Source organism: Taudactylus pleione, unplaced genomic scaffold, assembly GCF_031769625.1.
Source record: "Taudactylus pleione unplaced genomic scaffold, aTauple2 ptg000506l, whole genome shotgun sequence".
NCBI lineage: Eukaryota > Metazoa > Chordata > Amphibia > Anura > Myobatrachidae > Taudactylus > Taudactylus pleione.
In genome coordinates this window covers 2164986-2187406 of record NW_028284908.1, presented here as the reverse complement: position 1 = coordinate 2187406, position 22421 = coordinate 2164986, and the positions used below count along the sequence as shown (strand labels likewise).

The window sequence follows — 22421 nt, the reverse complement described above, 5'->3', positions numbered from 1 at the left end:
ACAGACTCAGGAGTACACAGATATACAGGTGTCACATATCACATTACTCAGCGCAGTCTCCATATACAGACTCAGGAGTACACAGATATACAGGTGTCACATATCACATTACTCAGCGCAGTCTCCATATACAGACTCAGGAGCACACAGATATACAGCTGTCACATATCACATTACTCAGCGCAGTCTCCCATATACAGACTCAGGAGCACACAGATATACAGGTGTCACATATCACATTACTCAGCGCAGTCTCCATATACAGACTCAGGAGCACACAGATATACAGGTGTCACATATCACATTACTCAGCGCAGTCTCCATATACAGACTCAGGAGCACACAGATATACAGGTGTCACATATCACATTACTCAGCGCAGTCTCCCATATACAGACTCAGGAGCACACAGATATACAGGTGTCACATATCACATTACTCAGCACAGTCTCCTATATACAGACTCAGGAGCACACAGATATACAGGTGTCACATATCACATTACTCAGCGCAGTCTCCCATATACAGACTCAGGAGCACACAGATATACAGGTGTCACATATCACATTACTCAGCGCAGTCTCCCATATACAGACTCAGGAGCACACAGATATACAGGTGTCACATATCACATTACTCAGCACAGTCTCCCATATACAGACTCAGGAGCACACAGATATACAGGTGTCACATATCACATTACTCAGCGCAGTCTCCCATATACAGACTCAGGAGCACACAGATATACAGGTGTCACATATCACATTACTCAGCGCAGTCTCCATATACAGACTCAGGAGCACACAGATATACAGGTGTCACATATCACATTACTCAGCGCAGTCTCCATATACAGACTCAGGAGCACACAGATATACAGGTGTCACATATCACATTACTCAGCACAGTCTCCTATATACAGACAGGAGCACACTGATATACAGGTGTCACATATCACATTACTCAGCGCAGTCTCCCATATACAGACTCAGGAGCACACAGATATACAGGTGTCACATATCACATTACTCAGCGCAGTCTCCCATATACAGACTCAGGAGCACACAGATATACAGGTGTCACATATCACATTACTCAGCGCAGTCTCCCATATACAGACTCAGGAGCACACAGATATACAGGTGTCACATATCACATTACTCAGCGCAGTCTCCCATATACAGACTCAGGAGCACACAGATATACAGGTGTCACATATCACATTACTCAGCGCACTCTCCCATATACAGACTCAGGAGCACACAGATATACAGGTGTCACATATCACATTACTCAGCGCACTCTCCCATATACAGACTCAGGAGCACACAGATATACAGGTGTCACATATCACATTACTCAGCGCAGTCTCCTATATACAGACTCAAGAGCACACAGATATACAGGTGTCACATATCACATTACTCAGCGCAGTCTCCTATATACAGACTCAGGAGCACAGATATACAGGTGTCACATTACTCAGCACAGTCTCCCATATACAGACTCAGGAGCACACAGATATACAGGTGTCACATATCACATTACTCAGCGCAGTCTCCTATATACAGACTCAGGAGTACACAGATATACAGGTGTCACATATCACATTACTCAGCGCAGTCTCCATATACAGACTCAGGAGCACAGAGATATACAGCTGTCACATATCACATTACTCAGCGCAGTCTCCCATATACAGACTCAGGAGCACACAGATATACAGGTGTCACATATCACATTACTCAGCGCAGTCTCCATATACAGACTCAGGAGCACACAGATATACAGGTGTCACATATCACATTACTCAGCGCAGTCTCCTATACACAGACTCAGGAGCACACAGATATACAGGTGTCACATATCACATTACTCAGCACAGTCTCCTATATACAGACTCAGGAGCACACAGATATACAGGTGTCACATATCACATTACTCAGCGCAGTCTCCCATATACAGACTCAGGAGCACACAGATATACAGGTGTCACATATCACATTACTCAGTGCAGTCTCCCTTATACAGACTCAGGAGCACACAGATATACACGTGTCACATATCACATTACTCAGCACAGTCTCCTATATACAGACTCAGGAGCACACAGATATACAGGTGTCACATATCACATTACTCAGCGCAGTCTCCCATATACAGACTCAGGAGCACACAGATATACAGGTGTCACATATCACATTACTCAGCGCAGTCTCCTATACACAGACTCAGGAGCACACAGATATACAGGTGTCACATATCACATTACTCAGCGCAGTCTCCTATACACAGACTCAGGAGCACACAGATATACAGGTGTCACATATCACATTACTCAGCGCAGTCTCCATATACAGACTCAGGAGCACACAGATATACAGGTGTCACATATCACATTACTCAGCGCAGTCTCCTATATACAGACTCAGGAGTACACAGATATACAGGTGTCACATATCACATTACTCAGCGCAGTCTCCCATATACAGACTCAGGAGCACACAGATATACAGGTGTCACATATCACATTACTCAGCACAGTCTCCTATATACAGACTCAGGAGCACACAGATATACAGGTGTCACATATCACATTACTCAGCGCAGTCTCCCATATACAGACTCAGGAGCACACAGATATACAGATGTCACATATCACATTACTCAGCACAGTCTCCATATACAGACTCAGGAGCACACAGATATACAGGTGTCACATATCACATTACTCAGCACAGTCTCCCATATACAGACTCAGGAGCACACAGATATACAGGTGTCACATATCACATTACTCAGCACAGTCTCCCATATACAGACTCAGGAGCACACAGATATACAGGTGTCACATATCACATTACTCAGCACAGTGTCCATATACAGACTCAGGAGCACACAGATATACAGGTGTCACATATCACATTACTCAGCACAGTCTCCCATATACAGACTCAGGAGCACACATATATACAGGTGTCGCATATCACATTACTCAGCGCAGTCTCCCATATACAGACTCAGGAGAACACAGATATACAGGTGTCACATATCACATTACTCAGCACAGTCTCCATATACAGACTCAGGAGCACACAGATATACAGGTGTCACATATCACATTACTCAGCACAGTCTCCCATATACAGACTCAGGAGCACACATATATACAGGTGTCGCATATCACATTACTCAGCGCAGTCTCCCATATACAGACTCAGGAGAACACAGATATACAGGTGTCACATATCACATTACTCAGCACAGTCTCCCATATACAGACTCAGGAGCACACATATATACAGGTGTCGCATATCACATTACTCAGCGCAGTCTCCCATATACAGACTCAGGAGCACACAGATATACAGGTGTCACATATCACATTACTCAGCACAGTCTCCCATATACAGACTCAGGAGCACACAGATATACAGGTGTCACATATCAAATTACTCAGCGCAGTCTCCCATATACAGACTCAGGAGCACACAGATATACAGGTGTCACATATCACATTACTCAGCACAGTCTCCTATATACAGACTCAGGAGCACACAGATATAAAGGTGTCACATATCACATTACTCAGCGCAGTCTCCCATATACAGACTCAGGAGCACACAGATATACAGGTGTCACATATCACATTACTCAGCGCAGTCTCCCATATACAGACTCAGGAGCACACAGATATACAGGTGTCACATATCACATTACTCAGCGCAGTCTCCTATATACAGACTCAGGAGCACACAGATATACAGGTGTCACATATCACATTACTCAGCGCAGTCTCCTATATACAGACTCAGGAGCACACAGATATACAGGTGTCACATATCACATTACTCAGCGCAGTCTCCCATATACAGACTCAGGAGCACACAGATATACAGGTGTCACATATCACATTACTCAGCGCAGTCTCCTATATACAGACTCAGGAGCACACAGATATACAGGTGTCACATATCACATTACTCAGCGCAGTCTCCCATATACAGACTCAGGAGCACACAGATATACAGGTGTCACATATCACATTACTCAGCACAGTCTCCTATATACAGACAGGAGCACACTGATATACAGATGTCACATATCACATTACTCAGCACAGTGTCCATATACAGACTCAGGAGCACACAGATATACAGGTGTCACATATCACATTACTCAGCACAGTCTCCCATATACAGACTCAGGAGCACACATATATACAGGTGTCGCATATCACATTACTCAGCGCAGTCTCCCATATACAGACTCAGGAGAACACAGATATACAGGTGTCACATATCACATTACTCAGCACAGTCTCCCATATACAGACTCAGGAGCACACATATATACAGGTGTCGCATATCACATTACTCAGCGCAGTCTCCCATATACAGACTCAGGATCACAGGTATACAGGTGTCACATATCACATTACTCAGCGCAGTCTCCTATATACAGACTCAGGAGAACACAGATATACAGGTGTCACATATCACATTACTCAGCGCAGTCTCCCATATACAGACTCAGGAGCACACAGATATACAGGTGTCACATATCACATTACTCAGCGCAGTCTCCTATAGACAGACTCAGGAGCACACAGATATACAGGTGTCACATATCACATTACTCAGCGCAGTCTCCCATATACAGACTCAGGAGCACACAGATATACAGGTGTCACATATCACATTACTCAGCGCAATCTCCCATATACAGACTCAGGAGCACACAGATATACAGGTGTCACATATCACATTACTCAGCGCAGTCTCCTATATACAGACTCAGGAGCACACAGATATACAGGTGTCACATATCACATTACTCAGCGCAGTCTCCCATATACAGACTCAGGAGCACACAGATATACAGGTGTCACATATCACATTACTCAGCACAGTCTCCCATATACAGACTCAGGAGCACACAGATATACAGGTGTCACATATCACATTACTCAGCGCAGTCTCCCATATACAGACTCAGGAGCACACAGATATACAGGTGTCACATATCACATTACTCAGCGCAGTCTCCCATATACAGACTCAGGAGCACACAGATATACAGGTGTCACATATCACATTACTCAGCGCAGTCTCCCATATACAGACTCAGGAGCACACAGATATACAGGTGTCATATATCACATTACTCAGCACAGTCTCCCATATACAGACTCAGGAGCACACAGATATACAGGTGTCACATATCACATTACTCAGCGCAGTCTCCCATATACAGACTCAGGAGCACACAGATATACAGGTGTCACATATCACATTACTCAGCGCAGTCTCCCATATACAGACTCAGGAGCACACAGATATACAGGTGTCACATATCACATTACTCAGCACAGTCTCCCATATACAGACTCAGGAGCACACAGATATACAGGTGTCACATATCACATTACTCAGCACAGTCTCCTATATACAGACTCAGGAGCACACAGATATACAGGTGTCACATATCACATTACTCAGCGCAGTCTCCCATATACAGACTCAGGAGCACACAGATATACAGGTGTCACATATCACATTACTCAGCGCAGTCTCCCATATACAGACTCAGGAGAACACAGATATACAGGTGTCACATATCACATTACTCAGCACAGTCTCCCATATACAGACTCAGGAGCACACAGATATACAGGTGTCACATATCACATTACTCAGCACAGTCTCCTATATACAGACTCAGGAGCACACAGATATACAGGTGTCACATATCACATTACTCAGCGCAGTCTCCCATATACAGACTCAGGAGCACACAGATATACAGGTGTCACATATCACATTACTCAGCACAGTCTCCTATATACAGACTCAGGAGCACACAGATATACAGGTGTCACATATCACATTACTCAGCGCAGTCTCCCATATACAGACTCAGGAGCACACAGATATACAGGTGTCACATATCACATTACTCAGCGCAGTCTCCCATATACAGACTCAGGAGCACACAGATATACAGGTGTCACATATCACATTACTCAGCACAGTCTCCTATATACAGACTCAGGAGCACACAGACATACAGGTGTCACATATCACATTACTCAGCGCAGTCTCCCATATACAGACTCAGGAGCACACAGATATACAGGTGTCACATATCACATTACTCAGCACAGTCTCCTATATACAGACTCAGGAGCACACAGATATACAGGTGTCACATATCACATTACTCAGCGCAGTCTCCCATATACAGACTCAGGAGCACACAGATATACAGGTGTCACATATCACATTACTCAGCGCAGTCTCCTATATACAGACTCAGGAGCACACAGATATACAGGTGTCACATATCACATTACTCAGCGCAATCTCCCATATACAGACTCAGGAGCACACAGATATACAGGTGTCACATATCACATTACTCAGCGCAGTCTCCTATATACAGACTCAGGAGCACACAGATATACAGGTGTCACATATCACATTACTCAGCGCAGTCTCCCATATACAGACTCAGGAGCACACAGATATACAGGTGTCACATATCACATTACTCAGCACAGTCTCCTATATACAGACTCAGGAGCACACAGATATACAGGTGTCACATATCACATTACTCAGCACAGTCTCCCATATACAGACTCAGGAGCACACAGATATACAGGTGTCACATATCACATTACTCAGCGCAGTCTCCCATATACAGACTCAGGAGCACACAGATATACAGGTGTCACATATCACATTACTCAGCGCAGTCTCCCATATACAGACTCAGGAGCACACAGATATACAGGTGTCACATATCACATTACTCAGCGCAGTCTCCCATATACAGACTCAGGAGCACACAGATATACAGGTGTCATATATCACATTACTCAGCACAGTCTCCTATATACAGACTCAGGAGCACACAGATATACAGGTGTCACATATCACATTACTCAGCGCAGTCTCCCATATACAGACTCCGGAGCACACAGATATACAGGTGTCACATATCACATTACTCAGCACAGTCTCCCATATACAGACTCAGGAGCACACAGATATACAGGTGTCACATATCACATTACTCAGCACAGTCTCCTATATACAGACTCAGGAGCACACAGATATACAGGTGTCACATATCACATTACTCAGCGCAGTCTCCCATATACAGACTCAGGAGCACACAGATATACAGGTGTCACATATCACATTACTCAGCGCAGTCTCCCATATACAGACTCAGGAGAACACAGATATACAGGTGTCACATATCACATTACTCAGCACAGTCTATCATATACAGACTCAGGAGCACACATATATACAGGTGTCGCATATCACATTACTCAGCGCAGTCTCCCATATACAGACTCAGGATCACAGGTATACAGGTGTCACATATCACATTACTCAGCGCAGTCTCCTATATACAGACTCAGTAGAACACAGATATACAGGTGTCACATATCACATTACTCAGCACAGTCTCCCATATACAGACTCAGGAGCACACAGATATACAGGTGTCACATATCACATTACTCAGCACAGTCTCCTATATACAGACTCAGGAGCACACAGATATACAGGTGTCACATATCACATTACTCAGCGCAGTCTCCCATATACAGACTCAGGAGCACACAGATATACAGGTGTCACATATCACATTACTCAGCACAGTCTCCTATATACAGACTCAGGAGCACACAGATATACAGGTGTCACATATCACATTACTCAGCGCAGTCTCCCATATACAGACTCAGGAGCACACAGATATACAGGTGTCACATATCACATTACTCAGCGCAGTCTCCCATATACAGACTCAGGAGCACACAGATATACAGGTGTCACATATCACATTACTCAGCACAGTCTCCTATATACAGACTCAGGAGCACACAGATATACAGGTGTCACATATCACATTACTCAGCGCAGTCTCCCATATACAGACTCAGGAGCACACAGATATACAGGTGTCACATATCACATTACTCAGCACAGTCTCCCATATACAGACTCAGGAGCACACAGATATACAGGTGTCACATATCACATTACTCAGCGCAGTCTCCCATATACAGACTCAGGAGCACACAGATATACAGGTGTCACATATCACATTACTCAGCACAGTCTCCTATATACAGACTCAGGAGCACACAGATATACAGGTGTCACATATCACATTACTCAGCGCAGTCTCCCATATACAGACTCAGGAGCACACAGATATACAGGTGTCACATATCACATTACTCAGCGCAGTCTCCATATACAGACTCAGGAGCACACAGATATACAGGTGTCACATATCACATTACTCAGCACAGTCTCCTATATACAGACAGGAGCACACTGATATACAGATGTCACATATCACATTACTCAGCACAGTGTCCATATACAGACTCAGGAGCACACAGATATACAGGTGTCACATATCACATTACTCAGCACAGTCTCCCATATACAGACTCAGGAGCACACATATATACAGGTGTCGCATATCACATTACTCAGCGCAGTCTCCCATATACAGACTCAGGAGAACACAGATATACAGGTGTCACATATCACATTACTCAGCACAGTCTCCCATATACAGACTCAGGAGCACACATATATACAGGTGTCGCATATCACATTACTCAGCACAGTCTCCCATATACAGACTCAGGAGCACACAGATATACAGGTGTCACATATCACATTACTCAGCGCAGTCTCCCATATACAGACTCAGGAGCACACAGATATACAGGTGTCGCATATCACATTACTCAGCGCAGTCTCCCATATACAGACTCAGGAGCACACAGATATACAGGTGTCACATATCACATTACTCAGCACAGTCTCCTATATACAGACTCAGGAGCACACAGATATACAGGTGTCACATATCACATTACTCAGCACAGTCTCCCATATACAGACTCAGGAGCACACAGATATACAGGTGTCACATATCACATTACTCAGCGCAGTCTCCCATATACAGACTCAGGAGCACACAGATATACAGGTGTCACATATCACATTACTCAGCGCAGTCTCCCATATACAGACTCAGGAGCACACAGATATACAGGTGTCACATATCACATTACTCAGCGCAGTCTCCCATATACAGACTCAGGAGCACACAGATATACAGGTGTCACATATCACATTACTCAGCGCAGTCTCCCATATACAGACTCAGGAGCACACAGATATACAGGTGTCACATATCACATTACTCAGCACAGTCTCCCATATACAGACTCCGGAGCACACAGATATACAGGTGTCACATATCACATTACTCAGCGCAGTCTCCCATATACAGACTCAGGAGCACACAGATATACAGGTGTCACATATCACATTACTCAGCGCAGTCTCCCATATACAGACTCAGGAGCACACAGATATACAGGTGTCACATATCACATTACTCAGCACAGTCTCCTATATACAGACTCAGGAGCACACAGATATACAGGTGTCACATATCACATTACTCAGCGCAGTCTCCCATATACAGACTCAGGAGCACACAGATATACAGGTGTCACATATCACATTACTCAGCGCAGTCTCCCATATACAGACTCAGGAGCACACAGATATACAGGTGTCACATATCACATTACTCAGCGCAGTCTCCCATATACAGACTCAGGAGCACACAGATATACAGGTGTCACATATCACATTACTCAGCACAGTCTCCCATATACAGACTCAGGAGCACACAGATATACAGGTGTCACATATCACATTACTCAGCGCAGTCTCCCATATACAGACACAGGAGCACACAGATATACAGGTGTCACATATCACATTACTCAGCGCAGTCTCCCATATACAGACTCAGGAGCACACAGATATACAGGTGTCACATATCACATTACTCAGCGCAGTCTCCTATATACAGACTCAGGAGCACACAGATATACAGGTGTCACATATCACATTACTCAGCGCAGTCTCCCATATACAGACTCAGGAGCACACAGATATACAGGTGTCACATATCACATTATTCAGCGCAGTCTCCCATATACAGACTCAGGAGCACACAGATATACAGGTGTCACATATCACATTACTCAGCACAGTCTCCTATATACAGACTCAGGAGCACACAGATATACAGGTGTCACATATCACATTACTCAGCGCAGTCTCCCATATACAGACTCAGGAGCACACAGATATACAGGTGTCACATATCACATTACTCAGCACAGTCTCCCATATACAGACTCAGGAGCACACAGATATACAGGTGTCACATATCACATTACTCAGCGCAGTCTCCCATATACAGACTCAGGAGCACACAGATATACAGGTGTCACATATCACATTACTCAGCACAGTCTCCCATATACAGACTCAGGAGCACACAGATATACAGGTGTCACATATCACATTACTCAGCGCAGTCTCCCATATACAGACTCCGGAGCACACAGATATACAGGTGTCACATTACTCAGCGCAGTCTCCATATACAGACTCAGGTACACACAGATATACAGGTGTCACATATCACATTACTCAGCGCAGTCTCCCATATACAGACTCAGGAGCACACAGATATACAGGTGTCACATATCACATTACTCAGCACAGTCTCCTATATACAGACTCAGGAGCACACAGATATACAGGTGTCACATATCACATTACTCAGCGCAGTCTCCCATATACAGACTCAGGAGCACACAGATATACAGGTGTCACATATCACATTACTCAGCGCAGTCTCCCATATACAGACTCAGGAGCACACAGATATACAGGTGTCACATATCACATTACTCAGCGCAGTCTCCCATATACAGACTCAGGAGCACACAGATATACAGGTGTCACATATCACATTACTCAGCACAGTCTCCCATATACAGACTCAGGAGCACACAGATATACAGGTGTCACATATCACATTACTCAGCGCAGTCTCCCATATACAGACTCAGGAGCACACAGATATACAGGTGTCACATTACTCAGCGCAGTCTCCATATACAGACTCAGGTACACACAGATATACAGGTGTCACATATCACATTACTCAGCGCAGTCTCCCATATACAGACTCAGGAGCACACAGATATACAGGTGTCACATATCACATTACTCAGCGCAGTCTCCCATATACAGACTCAGGAGCACACAGATATACAGGTGTCACATATCACATTACTCAGCGCAGTCTCCCATATACAGACTCAGGAGCACACAGATATACACAGGTGTCACCTATCACATTACTCAGCGCAGTCTCCCATATACAGACTCAGGAGCACACAGATATACAGGTGTCACATATCACATTACTCAGCACAGTCTCCATATACAGACTCAGGAGCACACAGATATACAGGTGTCACATATCACATTACTCAGCGCAGTCTCCCATATACAGACTCAGGAGCACACAGATATACAGGTGTCACATATCACATTACTCAGCGCAGTCTCCCATATACAGACTCAGGAGCACACAGATATACAGGTGTCACATATCACATTACTCAGCGCAGTCTCCTATATACAGACTCAGGAGCACACAGATATACAGGTGTCACATATCACATTACTCAGCGCAGTCTCCCATATACAGACTCAGGAGCACACAGATATACAGGTGTCACATTACTCAGCGCAGTCTCCATATACAGACTCAGGTACACACAGATATACAGGTGTCACATATCACATTACTCAGCGCAGTCTCCCATATACAGACTCAGGAGCACACAGATATACAGGTGTCACATATCACATTACTCAGCGCAGTCTCCCATATACAGACTCAGGAGCACACAGATATACAGGTGTCACATATCACATTACTCAGCGCAGTCTCCCATATACAGACTCAGGAGCACACAGATATACAGGTGTCACCTATCACATTACTCAGCGCAGTCTCCCATATACAGACTCAGGAGCACACAGATATACAGGTGTCACATATCACATTACTCAGCACAGTCTCCATATACAGACTCAGGAGCACACAGATATACAGGTGTCACATATCACATTACTCAGCGCAGTCTCCCATATACAGACTCAGGAGCACACAGATATACAGGTGTCACATATCACATTACTCAGCGCAGTCTCCCATATACAGACTCAGGAGCACACAGATATACAGGTGTCACATATCACATTACTCAGCGCAGTCTCCTATATACAGACTCAGGAGCACACAGATATACAGGTGTCACCTATCACATTACTCAGCGCAGTCTCCCATATACAGACTCAGGAGTACACAGATATACAGGTGTCACATATCACATTACTCAGCACAGTCTCCATATACAGACTCAGGAGCACACAGATATACAGGTGTCACATATCACATTACTCAGCGCAGTCTCCCATATACAGACTCAGGAGCACACAGATATACAGGTGTCACATATCACATTACTCAGCGCAGTCTCCCATATACAGACTCAGGAGCACACAGATATACAGGTGTCACATATCACATTACTCAGCGCAGTCTCCTATATACAGACTCAGGAGCACACAGATATACAGGTGTCACATATCACATTACTCAGCGCAGTCTCCCATATACAGACTCAGGAGCACACAGATATACAGGTGTCACATTACTCAGCGCAGTCTCCATATACAGACTCAGGTACACACAGATATACAGGTGTCACATATCACATTACTCAGCGCAGTCTCCCATATACAGACTCAGGAGCACACAGATATACAGGTGTCACATATCACATTACTCAGCGCAGTCTCCCATATACAGACTCAGGAGCACACAGATATACAGGTGTCACATATCACATTACTCAGCGCAGTCTCCCATATACAGACTCAGGAGCACACAGATATACAGGTGTCACCTATCACATTACTCAGCGCAGTCTCCCATATACAGACTCAGGAGCACACAGATATACAGGTGTCACATATCACATTACTCAGCACAGTCTCCATATACAGACTCAGGAGCACACAGATATACAGGTGTCACATATCACATTACTCAGCGCAGTCTCCCATATACAGACTCAGGAGCACACAGATATACAGGTGTCACATATCACATTACTCAGCGCAGTCTCCCATATACAGACTCAGGAGCACACAGATATACAGGTGTCACATATCACATTACTCAGCGCAGTCTCCTATATACAGACTCAGGAGCACACAGATATACAGGTGTCACCTATCACATTACTCAGCGCAGTCTCCTATATACAGACACAGGAGCACACAGATATACAGGTGTTACATATCACATTACTCAGCGCAGTCTCCCATATACAGACTCAGGAGCACACAGATACACAGGTGTCACACATTACATTACTCAGCGCAGTCTCCCATATACAGACTCAGGAGCACACAGATATACAGGTGTCACCTATCACATTACTCAGCGCAGTCTCCTATATACAGACACAGGAGCACACAGATATACAGGTGTCACATATCACATTACTCAGCGCAGTCTCCCATATACAGACTCAGGAGCACACAGATATACAGGTGTCACATATCACATTACTCAGCGCAGTCTCCTATATACAGACTCAGGAGCACACAGATATACAGGTGTCACATATCACATTACTCAGCGCAGTCTCCCATATACAGACTCAGGAGCACACAGGTGTCACATATCACATTACTCAGCACAGTCTCCCATATACAGACACAGGAGCACACAGATATACAGGGGTCACATATCACATTACTCAGCGCAGTCTCCTATATACAGACTCAGGAGCACACAGACATACAGGTGTCACATATCACATTACTCAGCGCAGTCTCCCATATACAGACACAGGAGCACACAGATATACAGGTGTCACATATCACATTACTCAGCGCAGTCTCCCATATACAGACTCAGGAGCACACAGATATACAGGTGTCGCATATCACATTACTCAGCGCAGTCTCCTATATACAGACTCAGGAGCACACAGATATACAGGTGTCACATATCACATTACTCAGCGCAGTCTCCCATATACAGACTCAGGAGCACACAGATATACAGGTGTCACATATCACATTACTCAGCGCAGTCTCCCATATACAGACTCAGGAGCACACAGATATACAGGTGTCACATATCACATTACTCAGCGCAGTCTCCCAGATACAGACTCAGGAGCACACAGATATACAGGTGTCACATATCACATTACTCAGCGCAGTCTCCCATATACAGACTCAGGAGCACACAGATATACAGGTGTCACATATCACATTACTCAGCGCAGTCTCCTATATACAGACTCAGGAGCACACAGATATACAGGTGTCACATATCACATTACTCAGCGCAGTCTCCCATATACAGACTCAGGAGCACACAGGTGTCACATATCACATTACTCAGCACAGTCTCCCATATACAGACACAGGAGCACACAGATATACAGGGGTCACATATCACATTACTCAGCGCAGTCTCCTATATACAGACTCAGGAGCACACAGACATACAGGTGTCACATATCACATTACTCAGCGCAGTCTCCCATATACAGACACAGGAGCACACAGATATACAGGTGTCACATATCACATTACTCAGCGCAGTCTCCCATATACAGACTCAGGAGCACACAGATATACAGGTGTCGCATATCACATTACTCAGCGCAGTCTCCCATATACAGACTCAGGAGCACACAGATATACAGGTGTCACATATCACATTACTCAGCGCAGTCTCCTATATACAGACTCAGGAGCACACAGACATACAGGTGTCACATATCACATTACTCAGCGCAGTCTCCCATATACAGACACAGGAGCACACAGATATACAGGTGTCACATATCACATTACTCAGCACAGTCTCCCATATACAGACTCAGGATCACACAGATATACAGGTGTCGCATATCACATTACTCAGCGCAGTCTCCTATATACAGACTCAGGAGCACACAGATATACAGGTGTCACATATCACATTACTCAGTGCAGTCTCCCATATACAGACTCAGGAGCACACAGATATACAGGTGTCACATTACTCAGCGCAGTCTCCATATACAGACTCAGGTACACACAGATATACAGGTGTCACATATCACATTACTCAGCACAGTCTCCCATATACAGACTCAGGAGCACACAGATATACAGGTGTCACATATCACATTACTCAGCGCAGTCTCTCATATACAGACTCAGGAGCACACAGATATACAGGTGTCACATATCACATTACTCAGCGCTGTCTCCTATATACAGACTCAGGAGCACACAGATATACAGGTGTCACATATCACATTACTCAGCGCAGTCTCCCATATACAGACTCCGGAGCACACAGATATACAGGTGTCACATATCACATTACTCAGCGCAGTCTCTCATATACAGACTCAGGAGCACACAGATATACAGGTGTCACATATCACATTACTCAGCGCTGTCTCCTATATACAGACTCAGGAGCACACAGATATACAGGTGTCACATATCACATTACTCAGCGCAGTCTCCTATATACAGACTCAGGAGCACACAGATATACAGGTGTCACATATCACATTACTCAGCGCTGCTCCATATACAGACTCAGGGGCACACAGATATACAGGTGTCACATATCACATTACTCAGCGCAGTCTCCATATACAGACTCAGGAGCACACAGATATACAGGTGTCACATATCACATTACTCAGCGCAGTCTCCCATATACAGACTCAGGAGCACACAGATATACAGGTGTCACATATCACATTACTCAGCGCAGTCTCGTGAAGCAGGCGAAAAAGACGATTGGTGCAAGCAGTCTCGCCTAGGACCTGGTGCGCCGGGAAGGGCCGATTGTCACGACTGCAGCAATAGCGCATAAGGACACATCTGTATGTGGCACCCAGATTCCGCCTAAACACATTTTACTGTAATAGACTATGACAAATACAAGAGAAATAACTGTTTACTGTATTAACCTTCGTCTTTCCTTAGTGTAGTTTACTTTTCTCAGTGACAAATGGAGCTTATATTTGACAACACATTATAATGGTATATTTTCCTGTATACAAATGACACAAGGAAAAGGAGCAAAACTTAAAATATAAATAACACGTGACTTAAATCATATTTCGATGGGGAGGCGGTTATTAGACCGGTGGACTGAATGCCGCCGGTCTAAATGCCGACACGGGACTTAAGATAGGCGTAGAAAAACTGCCTCCTATCTTAATCTCGACGCTGGAAGACAGACACCGGACTGATTGAGGCAAGTCCGGCACACCTTAACTGTTAGCCACGGTTGGGAGGGTTACATTTAGGCACCCCTGGAGGGAACTTAGGGTTAGGCAGCCCCCGGGGAGGGTTAGGCTAGGGGAAGGGGGGTTAGGAGCCACTGGTGGGAGGGTAAGGATAGGCAACCCCAATGGAGGGTTAGGTTTAGGGTGTGGGAAGGGGGGGTTAGGATTAGGCACACCCAGGGGGGAGGCATTTAGGATAAGGCACCACCAACGGAGGGTTAGGATTAAGAAGGGGGAGAGGGGAGGGTTTGGGCTTGTGCAGTCGGGATTTCAATCCCATTCCACTTCTATGCAGGACAATGAATGCAGCCATAAATGTTTTCTGCAGTTTGCAGTGTTACATGGGCACCAAACTCTTCATGGGCTAGATATGTATGACAACATGTACTGGAAAATGCAAGACTGTATCTGTTCTGTGTATGTGGACTGTAATTCGTGCGTAGAAAAAGACCAAAAAAAAACCCACTGCTGCCATTTTGCAATTCTATAAGAAGTATTAGTGCGCACACTACTACTACACAAAATCACACGCATACCCCAAAGTTAAACCCATTCACTGGCCAGGCTTCTCACCCCTGCACTGAGCCTTTTCAATTTCCATAAAATGTAAATCGTTTTCTTTATTTCTCTAACATATCAAATAAAATTAATCCAAAATGAACCAATATAATTTTATCTGAACTGCAAGAAAAGTGAACTAGCAGAAAAAAAAACAAAATCTGCTCATTTTTGAATTTTAATTAAAAAAAAAAAAAAAGAAAAGAAAAGAAAAAAGGCAAAACTACTTTATGCTTCTCGCTTCGGCCCATTATCCAAAGTAGCAAAAAGCCGGATCCTGTGCGAAACAAAAACTGCAGGTGAAAATGATAACGCAGTCATTGCTTTTGCTGTTAATTTGTGCCACCTCCATAGAAGTGCTTACAATGGGCAGGAATAATGCGGTAGCCTAAGCAGCCATGTTCTTTTTTTTTCAACAAGAAAACATACCGCATTAAATGGGGGAGAACTGGGTATTTGATTCCCCTCCCATCTGGTGGGGAGATGGTTAATTATTTTATTTTTCAAATTAAAAAGGGACACTTTCCTGCATCCGCAGGTTTATCGTATGGGCGTACGATGAGCGTCACTTGTCATCTGCTGCGAAGGGGTTAAAGCAGGCGTTACATTGTACGGTAACAGAAATGCTGAGGACTTTGGCATTACAAGCTTGGCACACCAGAGGGCGCTACATGACCAGTGAAAATTTAAAGAATCACAAAACGCTTATCGCCCCCGTTCACTTCAATCGCTTTTCACATATGATAGAAAATATTCTGCAAACTATCAAAACCAACAAGAAATCATGCACAAAATACTGACATAAAAGCCTTTTTTGTCGTGGTAGGTTAGAAAATGGGAAAATAAAAGGTTTTTAGAACCGTACAGAATGCTAGGCCTGTCGGACAATATGGTATTTCAGGAGGGATACAGCCCAGTAATTCAGTACAAACAGGTGAGGTGACTGGTACCTAGGACGTCGGCAAGTGGCCTTCTTATGAATACCGTGTATGTATAATATTGGGGACATCACACAGTCTGTACTATCACATGCCTGGTTAGGCGGAGATGTAGGTGCAGGATGCGCCCCCAGACACTACAGGAGGTGCACACATACACACACGGATGGACTGGTAGACTTCTCATCATAGGCCCGTATTCAATTATTCATTTTGCCGACGACGGCGAAATCTGATTTTCGTCATCATCGCGTGATTTGGCCGTGGAAACTTATCGGGCGCGCCCCCGATATTCGCCCGATTCAATTCCAAAAGACGTGAAAACGGCCAGGAGGAAAGTGCTGTCAGAAATGGGGAAATCAGCCTGAACCCCCCAAAAAGATGCACTAATATTGGGGATCAATCTACATGCCCCCGAATAGCCCTAATAAAGCTGTTTGGGGTACTTCACTTGTTCCAATAGCTTCTTACTAGCGTCTTTGCACAAGTGGTGAAGAATAGCATTATGCAGTATTTTTGGGTGAAATAGGTCTTCCCGTCAAATTTGGGGTACATGAAAATGGGTGCTAGGATATTTTAAAGTCTCTAAAGTGAAGTTAAAAAAAATCGTGAAAAACCCACCTGAAGCAAGCACCTGCAATCAAAAAAACACCTGACCCATCCTTGCAGACCCCCAAAGTCTACTTCACTACTACTTATGTTTGTATCCCAACTTTGTACTTTTTCGCCCCTATTTTCAAAGTTTTTGTGGGGTGTTCCTTTATTTATTTATTTTTAGTGATTTTTTGACGCAGTTATCCTTTGGGGGGCTGTCCCAAGGGTGCTGAGTGGTTTCCTCACCTTTGCACCCCAAATCCGCAATTCTGCACATTTTTTCGCGCCTACTTTCAAAGGCGAATCTTTTCCACCTATTACATTGACTTTCCGCGTATGCGAAAAGTCTTTGCAATTGAATACGGCGTAAAGTTTCCGCCTGGCGAAATGACGTCATCTGTGATACTTTTTAGGCGGATTCCGACTTTTCGCATCTAATTGAATACGCGCCTTAGATGGCTAACGCTGACGTGGATGACCTGTAACTCAGGATGTTGACCACCAGCCATAAAGGAAGTCCTTGGCATGCAAAATAAATTCTCCTGTATTCCATCGTCCAATCTCCCCTTCTCCCAATAGAAGATATGATCTTCCTACAGGCGCTTTATAACGCTCCACAGTGGAGGATTAGGAGGGTAGGGATAATATAATGTTACATATCTGTATAACAGTTCCCTAGCCTTCTGTATAGGATATTCTCTAAGGCACAAACTACCAACACATTTTGTCCCCAAAATCAAAAGATAGATGATAAAATCCCCCTCGCTGGGTGCCCCCCCCCATAATCTCACCCTTGGGTGCTCCTCGACCATGTGATCGGGGTTGCAACATTTGGCCTCATTTGCAATGTGTAAAACGGCCTGGGAGCTGCGACAAATCTTAATGCTGGTGCCATGCAACCAGATTTAGGCGGAGAGATGGCGTTCTTTGCAGAGAATGTGCGCCAGGACGTGTGGAAACTAGAAGCGACGCCATGGGCTAAATAGTGCAGTCTGGTAAAAGAAAAATCTATGTATTATCTAGAGCGGAAGGAGTCTGAATGCCGGTGTGTCATTTACAATTTATCACGGAGTGTCCGGTTGGCTTATTCTGCCTCTCCACACTCGCAGCGCTACCTCCAGAGAGTGGGTGTGTACCGCGATGTGCGTAAGGATGCACCATGTAAGCGCACTGGCGGCGGGGACGTTGTTACACACCCAGGGCCGGATTCAGAAATACACATAATTACTTGGGAGCGCGAGACGAAAATTTTGTACTTCCAAAAACTGGGCCCAAGTTTTGGAGTTAATGATGGTCATGTGATTTGCTTTAGATATTTGGCTTAAGATTGATCGCATCGGTGCGCATAGTAAATAAGGTCCGCTCGTTTTATTCAAATAGAAAAATAAAGCTAAAAAGCCAACGTCTCGCCGTACTGAGCTGAAAATACTGTTTACGTTGTATCTTGCACACGACAAGAGAATCGATACCACGGCGCGTTTCTGGGAAAATGTGCGACAAGCCTTTAACTCAATGGGTAGCACTTACTGCGCAGAACTATTGCCAATAAATGTCATTCTGGTTTGTGTAGCGAGTATGCCGGTCGTTTTCTGTAATGCGCATTAATTCTGCATTCTTGGAAAATGTAAAAAAAAAAAAAAAAAAATAGATGAAAACAATTCTGCAGAATGAAGATAATATATTACAGCTGTTCCAATGATGTGTTCAACACTGTAAATGTACTTGTTTATTTCAATGCAACAATCCTGATGATCTGGTATTTAACACACTTTGGAGTAATTGCAAATTGTGTTGCAGGGACAGATTTCTGGTCGGCTCGGTATAGAAAGGACAGATGTTATTTGTCTCTGAGCTGAGTGATCGTGGAACCACGTGAGACACTGTCAAGCATGACAATACCTTTCATCGGCCGCCTCCATATGCCTCTTCAGCGCCACACTTTTCTCGGTGAGCTCCACTTTTCTCACGCTGCCAAAGAAATCGGTGATGAGGACGGTCTGCGGGTCTCTCTGGAACAGATCGGTGCGATGTCCGGGTGTCGATACGCAGAGGCTCTTAGGACACACCTGGAACTGTAAAGCAAATCACAGCGTTATTCTCCGCTCTGGCGCAAGCTGGCGCTTTGACAATGTAAGGGGATAGTAAAAGTCCCCCAAAATAAAGGTTATGTTACCCCATGGGAACCAATAAGCTGCTGTCATTTACCAGCTGCACCAGAAAGCAGACACAACCTCATTGGTTGCTATACTACCTTTTTCCATGTGCACCAGTTGGTCCCTCAAAATTTGTTCCCTTTTCCATTTACAGGAAGCAGCTTGTTAAATTATTGGGGGAGCTCACGTATCCCACTTCCATTGGAGTGAAAATCGCATTCACAGGCGTGGATAGCAGCAGTACAAATACCCCATAACATTCCCGACCTTCTAATGAATACTATACAATGCCGGGGGAGAACAGTCACAGGGTTGTCCCAGCAGCACATACAGATCGGTAACTGAATCGCTGCCTCTATTACCTTCCTGGTGTCTAAAGACTTGTGCGAGTGATGGGGTGTTACACACTGAAGATGCTTTAATAAAGCTACAATTTCTTTACAAAACCTCAGACGAGTCACAACCTGTGCATCTAATTAGTGCATTGATTTGCACACCTGGGAAGCCTGAGCCACTTCCCACTCAGACTAGCACTTCTACTACATTGGTTACAGCATGGAGTCTGGCATAGTGATATGCACACCAGTCAGAGGCACAATACAGGTAAGTCCTGCTAATATTTAGACTGTGTAGTGCAGCTTTGGTTCATTTTTGGGGTGTGGGTCCCCCTGGATTGCTTTGCTGATCTGCTTCAAGGCACCGCAGTATAACACATTTTCCTTTAACACATTTTAATACTTCACTGTCTGTTTCCTTTATATATATATATATATAATGTATTTCACTTTTTTATTTTTATTCTTTATATGCGGCCAGCGGCTGCTCCTAACTATTTCTTTTACACTTCACTTTTCTTATTAGAGCGGTGCTTTGGGGTGGTTTGGCTGGGCTAGTTTGGTGGTGTCCTGCGCTCTGGATTTGAACCCTAGTATGTTAGGGGGACCTGCCCGACAAGAGGTTACCCGGATATGGTGGGCAGGCCCATAATCTTGGCCAAGATCATGCCAAAAACCTCTATTGTATTTACTGTAAAATGTATTTATTTATATATAATCAGTTAATTTGGAGTTGTGCACTTGGTTTATATAAAGGGGTGCGTCACAGACCCAATTTTCCAATTGATAAAACTTTTGTAGCAAATGTCACTAATTTTCCAAACTACCACGACAGGGGTGTATTTTCCTAATTAAACTGCAAGTGTATTGCGGTATTCGGGCTCGTCCCACTGCTTAGTTTGCAATCGCGCAGACATCAGGCGAGGGGACTCAGATGGCAGGATGATAAACTCAAAGTAGTGTATAATTAACGGTATAAATGAAAAGCCTTCACGTCGAGCTCACCAGCTCAAGCGCCAACCCAACTGTCTGAGAAGGCTCAAAACCGAGGAGTGGATCTGCACGATTCCCCTGACCAGAGCACCCTCTGCACTTCCAGACCTAATCAACATTTCACAGCGCAGTAGCCGGCCCGCATGGGGCAACGGGAGGTGATTGGCGAATACGTTTACAGGAGCAGCTGCAGTTCCTCCTAGTAAAAGATCTCACCAATTCCCTCGGCATACGCGCTGGACTCCGTCCAAGCCAGCTCTTGGAAATTGGGCAGCTCGGCCATTGCCGTTTGGAATTGTCGGCGTGAAACGGCGCATGAAGGGAAATAGCAATTCGTTTTACGTCTGGCCGCAAAAGATTAGAAATCATTTACAAGTCTGGGGTAGGTTATTAAGATAAATATGAAATTATAAAAAACAAAACAAAACCACCTGATTTGATGGCAACAGGCCCGGTGTCTTGTCACATTACTCTAGCTGGCCCAGAATCCGGGCTTAAATGCGCCAGCAGATTTACCAAAAAGCTGTTA

At 44.5% G+C, this 22421-nt stretch overlaps 1 protein-coding gene across 1 annotated transcript in view; it reads right to left on the bottom strand.

Moving 5' to 3' along the window:
• PIGK (phosphatidylinositol glycan anchor biosynthesis class K) overlaps positions 1–22421 on the bottom strand; it is a 180379-nt gene that overhangs the window by 94438 nt on the left and 63520 nt on the right. The window contains exon 9 of the mRNA XM_088450070.1: positions 20311–20483. Within this exon, the coding sequence (XP_088306196.1) occupies positions 20311–20483 (173 nt within the window). The remainder of the gene's footprint in view (positions 1–20310; positions 20484–22421) is intronic.